Below are 8,215 nucleotides of genomic sequence, written 5' to 3' on the forward strand. Positions count from 1 at the left end.
CAAAATCTAGCATTGACCGTAAATGTATGCTTAGAGCGCCCCCTGCTGACAAAATCTAATAATCTAAATTGATCCCCATTTCCTCTTTGAGAGGCGTATGCAAATTTTTGTTTCTATGATGGCGACGGAATGTTCCGCGAAGACCCGCCCCTACGTTGCCTCTGATTGGCTCTCATCCTGATATTCTTACTCTAACCCAACCATTTCATTCCTCATGCCTATAGCCGTATATAGGGTTTATACGGCTCCGCTCATGCCTAAATCTAACCAACCTGACCAACGAAGACAACGAGTACTAGCCAATCAGAGGCAGAGTAAGGCGGGTTTTCGCGCAATGCTCCGTCGCCATCCTAGGAAAAGAAGGCGGGAAAATACGTCATTATGCCTTCAAAATAAATGTGTGGAATCAGCAGCTTCATGGGCAGAAAGTCTTAATCCAGTCCCTCACGGTTTGATTTCTACAGTTCGTGGCTTTGAGGGCTTGTATTTTCATTTCTACACAACTGGAGATTAAATGAGAGCTGGAGGATAAAGCCCGGGCCGGTACATTTAGACATATAAATTATTCTGAAAGACAGAGACAACACAGCAGATAAAGTTAGGAAGTTATCTTATTTCTTCTCTTGTGGCAATAATACGGACTGAGGCACATGCGCTAACCCACTTTGGATAATATTTGTAACTTAGTGATAGCAGCAAATAATTCGTGCATATATATGTTGATGTTTTGAGCACCAACGATACTTATAACACGCACGTTAAACGTTGGTCAGCTAAACGTTAGCCAGCTAAGTTAGCCAAGCGGAGCTGAATCAACAACAAGTTGACTGAAAACTACAAGTAACTTTGTTTGTTTAAAGCTGAGTTGTACGTTTGAAGGAATTACATAATTTACTGTTTAATTGAGGTAACTTTGAGAGAAAGGCAGGTTTGCTGTCGTTAGTAGCCGGTTGGGATGTCATCGCCTCCATATGGTCACAAGAGTCATGAAGAGTCAACGAGCAGAGCTGACAGCGACTCAGAGGACGAGGTAACTGCGTTTATATTATTATGTCAAAGGTGTCTGGGAGCTTTGTTTTATTCATAACGAAGAAGTCTTTAAACCCTCCATCCCACTGACAGTTATATCTTAAATGTAGGATACATGTAACTCAGTGGTTCCCAACCTGGGGGTCGGGACCCACACAAGTGCCACTGGATTCATCAAAGGGGTCGTGAGATACTAGGACAGGATAGGATACAGAAACAAAACATATTTTTGACACAAAGTTGTGATTTCTTTTTTCAGGCTCTCTTCTAATTTTTGCATAAAGGACTTTAATATTTATTGTAACTCGATGACTGACTTTTTAAACTGAGTGCATTCTAGTTTATCTTTTCTCATATACATATTATTCTAGACTTGTTTTTCTGTTGCACTGTTTTGAACTGGGAGGAACAACATTTCGTTTTAATATATGCAAGTACACAAAATGACAAATAAAGGAGTCTTGAATCTAGTAAGCAGTGGTCTAAATACTAACTAGTAGTTGAGTAGTGTTGCTTTTCACTTTTAGACAGACATGAATTCATGTATTGTGGCTGCATTGCCTCTTGTGGGGCTGTAGCCCTTGACATTAACATTGTTTTTTCCATATCTCTTCTACAGCCCAAGCTCCCCCTCAATCAGTTCTACCCATACATCCGATGTGCCCTCTGCTGCGGCTTCCTCATCGATGCCACCACCATCACAGAGTGTTTGCACACATGTGAGTTCAAACAGATGTGTTCTCTGGTCCGTGGAAATATCAGGAGAGATTTTGAGAGGATTCAAGGGGTTCTAACTGAACTGGGTGGTATAGTGTGTAGTAGTTTGTAGAGTGTATAGCAGTGGTAAAAAGTTGGCTGGTCGTCTCCTGTGGGAATGTAACTTTTTAGACAGCAGGGAAACATGGTGAATAACGTGCCACACAAGTGTGAACCGGTGATGTTGAGTTTACACGCTATTCCTCCTAGCTCACTAGACTGTCAATACACTAATATTGACATTTCACCCCTAGCATGATGTCCCCGTACCATGTTTCACAGTTAAACAAGACCACATACTTGAGCCTGGCTAGGCCAATTTATCAGCCCATACTACCCTATGGCAGGTACTGTATATAGGTATAAACATATAGAGAGATGCGTAACAAGAAACGTCAAAGATATGTTATGTGAAATGAAACTGGGATCATTGACAAGTTCATTTATCAACTTCAGAACCTGTTGCTTACTGTATGTCTTGGTCACAGTTTAACAATCAAATGTAAGGGGTCCTTATCAAAAATATGTTTGTAAAAAATAAATATTTGCTGCTTTATACAGTAGGTATAAGATCATTGAAACTCTCAAACATTAATATCCATATCCAATATGTCTTACATTGTGATTGTGTCTCTTCCCAGTTTGCAAAAGCTGCATCGTGAAACATTTTTTCTACAGCAACAGGTGTCCCACATGCAGCATCGTAGTCCACCAAACACAACCCCTTTACAACATCAGGTAGGCCTGTTCATTCCTGTAGTATCTGCTCACATGTTGACATGATGATGTCTAAAACTTTTGTGTGGAAATTCCAGGATTTTAGGATTAATTCATTCAGAAATGTCCCTCTGTCTTCCTGCAGGCCTGACAGACAACTGCAGGATATTGTTTATAAAATGGTTCCATTCCTGGAGGAGTGTAAGTATACTGTATATACAGTCAGATTGATTTAATTCATCTACTGTACACGATGTCATTTTCAGTTTAAATTCTAATGTGAACTCTTTTTCTGTGCTCTAGTTGAAAGAGAACAAATGTGTAGCTTCTACAAAGAGAGAGGGCTGGACCTGCCAAAACCAGGTAAAATAGCTTCACTTAACAGGTTTGGGGAGCCGTTAGCTGTGATTGTACATATGTGGATGTGTGTAACACAGTATTTTACTTTGTTTCTGTGTTAATGTGTTATTGAAGTTTAGTTAAATTAATTGCATCATTAATGCAAGTTGGACAAAACTCCAATTGACATTTATGTAAAAGTGGACAGGAAGGATATCCACTCACTGAAGATAAGATCATCACAACCTGCTGGTCAAAGACCTTCATCAGACCTGAATGATGGAGATGTTGCTGTTGTGTCCTCTTCGGCTAATGAGTGTATTTTGGAAAACGAAACAACTGAAGTTTTATCAAACTGTGGTGTCCTATTTGTTTGAAACTTTTTATTTTATTTTGGATTTAAATCTACAACTTCATGAACTGGAACTCCAAAGATGTTGAATTTCAGGACAATAGAAGCAAAAGCGTGAGAGTTCATCAGTAAAGCTCTTTCCTTCTCATCTGTATCTCCTGTTTTTCTTCTTTCCTGCCTTGCAGTGTCCGTCTCCCCACCAGGTCCTGCAGTGGGGAAAAGGCAGAAGAAGGATAACATAACCCAGTCTGTGTTCACCATCCCTCCTGAGCTGGATGTGTCACTGCTACTGGAGTTTGTAGGGTGAGGATCTCACTGGACAGGCCTCTATGCATTAATTACACCTGTATTGTCTATGAAAGGTATTCAGCCCCTGCACATTTAAAGTCCTCCCCATGACCTGTAAACACACTTTGGTGTGTGATATTGCCCTTTCTTCTCTTTAAGTTCCCCTATAATTACTTGAGCTTTAATGTTCTCACTGGCGAAACACTTCATGGTATTTTCTTTCTTCACTGTGTTAAACTAACCTGACGCGCTAGATGGTTTGTTACACAGAACCAACTGAGAAGTCCATTTTTGTTATCTGTTTCCTAGCAACAGTGTTCATACAAGTAGGAAAATCACAGGTGTAACTAATGACATTAATGAGACCCTTGAACTGGCACTCCTGAATGAAATGAAGCTCTAATTAATGTTTTTAATCACACCTCTATATTTGCTGCTATGACATGTTCAAATGTCTGTCATGTAAAAGACCGTCTGCTAAACATATTGTCTACTTAAAAAAAACCAAACAACAACTCACAAGTTCTATATGAATGCAGTTGTTTTTACTGTCAGTGTTAATTGGGTGTAAATCGCTCCATAATTAGCAAGGTCTTCTGGCTTACAACAACCATGTCTTCTGCTTTGAGGAAAAACGTTTTTAGCAATGAATGAAATCACCATGAAGTTACATAGAAATGCCACCAGATGGTCCCATAGTCTCACAATGACAAATTAGTTTAAAACGTACTTACGTTGACTCCTGCTGTGTTTTCAGGGCTGAAGAGGGGATTAGCAACTACAAGGTAATTACTTAAAATCTTAAATCTTTATAAAACAGCTGTTCTTATTAGAGTATATGGACTATAATAGAACAGGTTACATGATCAATGTTGTACTGTAAGCTGGATCCAGACCTGCTGATACATTAAGATAAAAATATTGTGTAAAGACCAATGATGATGTGTAGCTAATATGGGAGTTTTCTTTTTCAAAGTTTCACGGTTTGAAACGACACGGCTCCAGTTGTATTATTTGTACCGTACAGTTTTTGATGAACGACATTCTTCTGAAAGACTTTGATTTGGTCTCTTCCACTTTTTCCTTCATTAGCCACTAGAGAGGCGGTATGTCCGTGTTTCAGGCGAGGCCACCGTTCGCCACGTGGAGCTGTTCATCAGGAGGAAGATGGAGCTCAGCCCAACCTGCCAGGTGAGTCTGCCAGGCTTACAGCTAATCAGTCCACAAAGTGTCATGACCACTGTCTTGATCCTGATTGTTGCCTTAGACAGACTTGGAAGCGTGACAGCAAAGGAAGTCGGCATTACAGTGTAGCGTAGGCGTGCACACTGACCAGGGACACACCGGTGTGTGTAAGTGAGTGGGCACATTTATTAAGAAGACAGAGCACGGACAAAGTGGTTGTGACATTAGAAGATCCCTTCATTATGCACTTACAATGTAAGTTGGGGACAAAGTCCACAGTCCTCCTTCTGTGCAACAATGATTTAAAAGTTTATCTGAAGTTAATATGAAGCTTCAGCATCCAAATGAGTCAAATCAAGTAGATATCTTTCAACATTACAGTCTTTTTAGTGCCAAAGTCCCTCTTTTCGTTACTATACTTCCACCACAGCTCAACAGGGAAACACTGTCCAAAGAAACAAAGAGGGAATTTTATGCTAAATAGAAAATAACTTTGGAAGATATCCCCTTAATTTCACTAACTTGGACTCCTGACACATCATAGCTTCAGATAAACTTTTAAATACATTTTTGAACAAATCGAGGACTTCTCCCCAATTACTTACACCGCAAGCACATTTGAAAGGGATCTTTTAATGGTCAGTATGAACAGGAAAAATTACAGTTTCATTGTTCATATGAGAACCTGACTGTTGTTTTAAGACAGACTTGGAAAATTAGGAACCTCCTTTCCTTTAGATTGGGCCCAGATTGCTTGGCGTTACTTACGCCGAGCTGCAACAAGCCATGAACACTCACATTTCCAATGTGTCCTCACAGCAGGGGATAGCTGCACTTAGCCACACTGCTGCGGTCCTCCTTGGCTTTAGGGCCAATTGCAGCTGACCTGTAACAGTTATTAGGAAGCAGCTAAAGGAGATGCAGTGTATTAATCAATTAGCTAGTTAGCTGAGCTTCATTAGCTGTGTTATTCTTCAATGAATCAGGTCTACACACCAAGACATGGACATACTCTGCACTATTTTGTCAATCAGTTTTAAACACTGCAGAGAAGATTAATACATGCAGAAATAATATGTTTAGTTACATTTATTATTTACATTTTATAACAACACAGTTTGGATTTATTCAAAGAAACTCACAGTGTCGGCATTATTATATGTGGCGGCAGATTGAATTGAAGATTTGAAGACGTTTCCTCACTCATCCAAGAGGTTTCATCAGTTTTACTGATAGGAGCTTCCTAACATTTCACCTCTGTGGGAGATTTATAAGTAGCCACTTATCCAAGTTTAAAGTTGTCCACCAAAATCTAACCATAGCAACAGTATATACGCATTGCAGCACAGTGAGGAAAGCATATATGTGATGAAACTACTGCTGAATACATACAGAGTCCAGCATGGTGGGCTCACCTGCTCAGGTCAAAACTCAGCAGGCTACCAAAATCTAACGGACAACAGACTCTCTTAACAACGAAATTAATCAAACTATTGTCTGTCTCAGCTCAGTCTTCAGGTTCAAGATTACAAGTATTAGTCTAACACTCAGATCTGTGGTCCTTTCATTACAACACTGATGAACAGAAAGGTTCATGAGTTCAGTTTGAGGGAGACAGCGTTCAGGTGTTGGTGTATTTTGTGTTTAGTAATCCTCAGTAATGGATGAGGATTAGCAGCTTATGCTGATTACCTGGCCTCAGTGCTGCACTGCCCTGCTCTGTCTGGACAAACCTGGAGAGGATGGAGAAAGACTGACCTGGAGTCACTGTTCACTGCAGCAGAAGTCACAACACTTATATAACTTCAACTCAGTTCAAAAATACATTGTTACAACCCTTCTTGAAAATGTTGATCTGACTTCTTTTCCTTTTTAGTCTTCCTCATCTGGATCATCTCCATCCAGTTTATTAAATATCCAAGGCATATACAGCGTACAGTATTCAGTGTTCTGGTCAATAACTACATTTATAATGTGGCACTGGGTACAGTTGATGTTTGAATTTGGTCAAAATCAATCCATTGCTGTTGTTGTCGAGCCTTTATGTGTTGTTGCGCCAGAATTTGTTTGCAGAGGACCCAAGTTTTGTTTGTCACAATGGTAAATGATGGCAAAATCATCAGAAACACACATACGGTTCTGTGTAGACGTTACAAGACCTCCGGACAGATCAGCTCTGTGTGACTCAGTGTCTGATGCAGGGGTCTAAAGTGTCTGTGTGTCCTACAGGTGGATGTGGTTTGCGGAGATCATCTCCTAGATCACTATCAGTCACTCAAAGACATACAGAGCTCTGTGGGAACAGAGGCACTGCAGGTGAGCACCACAAACACACACTCAGTGGGAACAATATTCATGATATTGAAGGCCTGTAACTCCAGTCATGTTAAAAAAAAAAGTTTATTTTTTCTATTTTGCTCCAGGACGGTTTGTTGGTGCTGCACTTCGGTTTGGTCCTGCCCTCCCAGTCTTGAGTCGCAAAGATGGATGCAGAAATACCTGAGGGGACTTTTTTTTTTGCATCCTGTCATAGTGTGGAGTGAAGTTTTCACATTGGCATTATAACTAGTCCAAAGCTGTCTTGGCACTGTGTGCGAATATAAAGTTTAATTTAAATTTCTAACTTAAATATTACAACAAAGTAAATGTAGCAAGTGGCCGGCAAAACATTAAATGTGAAAGAGAGATTCTCAGAGCAATATAGTTGGATTTCTTTACTGAGAAGTATGAAAATGTGTAAACTCTTAATGTTCACACTATAGCATCTAATTTTCAACCCCCAAGATGATCACTTGTATTCAGGACGGCCGTGTGTCTGCTGCAGATTTGCTGGACACAGGAAGTATATATTTAATTTAGTGAAGTGACGTTGTGTTGCAATGAACTTTTCTGTCACGTTGTGGTATGTACCTGAAGTGACAATTTCCTACAGAACTGTGATATCTTTTTTTTTTTAGGTATTGTTTTGTGTGCTGACACTCAAGGATGTGACCGATACTGTAGCTAAAACTGGACCGAACCACTGTCAATGGATCTTAAACTCCTCACATCTCCAACAGATATAAAAGCAATAGTGTCTGTTCTGAAAAGCTGCATCAGTCCCATCTTTTGGGAAACCAGGGATCTCTCTTAATACTTTTCTATTTATGGGTTTGAGAATCGAGTTTACTGTCTGGGTTTCATTTCAAATCGAAGATTGTGATCTTAAGGGCTTGACACAAAAGGATTACCACTGCCAAAGGTTTGTGTGTGTATTTTATAGAGCTTAGATCTACACTGTATCTTTAGAGTGACTCGCTTCTTGTTGATTTAATCGTTTAATTTAACTTTTGTATTGATTACTTATTCATGCTCATGTTGTCTGACTTAAGCTGTTGATGTAAACTGATGTCATTGTTTTGATAAAAAATCTGCTTTCAGTACAAATCACTAAAAAAAGCTGTTATTTAAAGGGAGCCTGTATAAAGAAATCTTTGGTAGGGTTTGATATAAAATACCTTTACTACTTGGTTTATAAGTTTGAATAAATATTTGATGACACAACTGAAA

General features: G+C 39.5%; 1 protein-coding gene across 1 annotated transcript; it reads left to right on the forward strand.

Moving 5' to 3' along the window:
- The first annotated feature begins 416 nt into the window (after positions 1–416).
- pcgf6 (polycomb group ring finger 6) lies at positions 417–8,215 on the forward strand. The gene is made up of 10 exons (XM_042434449.1): positions 417–1,030; positions 1,649–1,748; positions 2,427–2,523; positions 2,648–2,703; positions 2,806–2,865; positions 3,379–3,496; positions 4,239–4,266; positions 4,574–4,672; positions 6,896–6,982; positions 7,090–8,215. Exons 1-10 carry the CDS (start codon positions 956–958, stop codon positions 7,138–7,140), a joined length of 771 nt encoding a protein of 256 aa, XP_042290383.1. The 5' UTR covers positions 417–955; the 3' UTR covers positions 7,141–8,215.

Source organism: Thunnus maccoyii, chromosome 14, assembly GCF_910596095.1.
Source record: "Thunnus maccoyii chromosome 14, fThuMac1.1, whole genome shotgun sequence".
Taxonomy (NCBI): domain Eukaryota; kingdom Metazoa; phylum Chordata; class Actinopteri; order Scombriformes; family Scombridae; genus Thunnus; species Thunnus maccoyii.

Bases quoted from the DNA above. Each gene is read 5' to 3' on its own strand.
- pcgf6 (XM_042434449.1), top strand. From the start codon at position 956: ATGTCATCGCCTCCATATGGTCACAAGAGTCATGAAGAGTCAACGAGC. The intron at 2,866-3,378 runs GTAAAATAGCTT...CCTGCCTTGCAG, and splicing joins GCTGGACCTGCCAAAACCAG to TGTCCGTCTCCCCACCAGGT. The intron at 4,673-6,895 runs GTGAGTCTGCCA...TGTGTCCTACAG, and splicing joins AGCTCAGCCCAACCTGCCAG to GTGGATGTGGTTTGCGGAGA.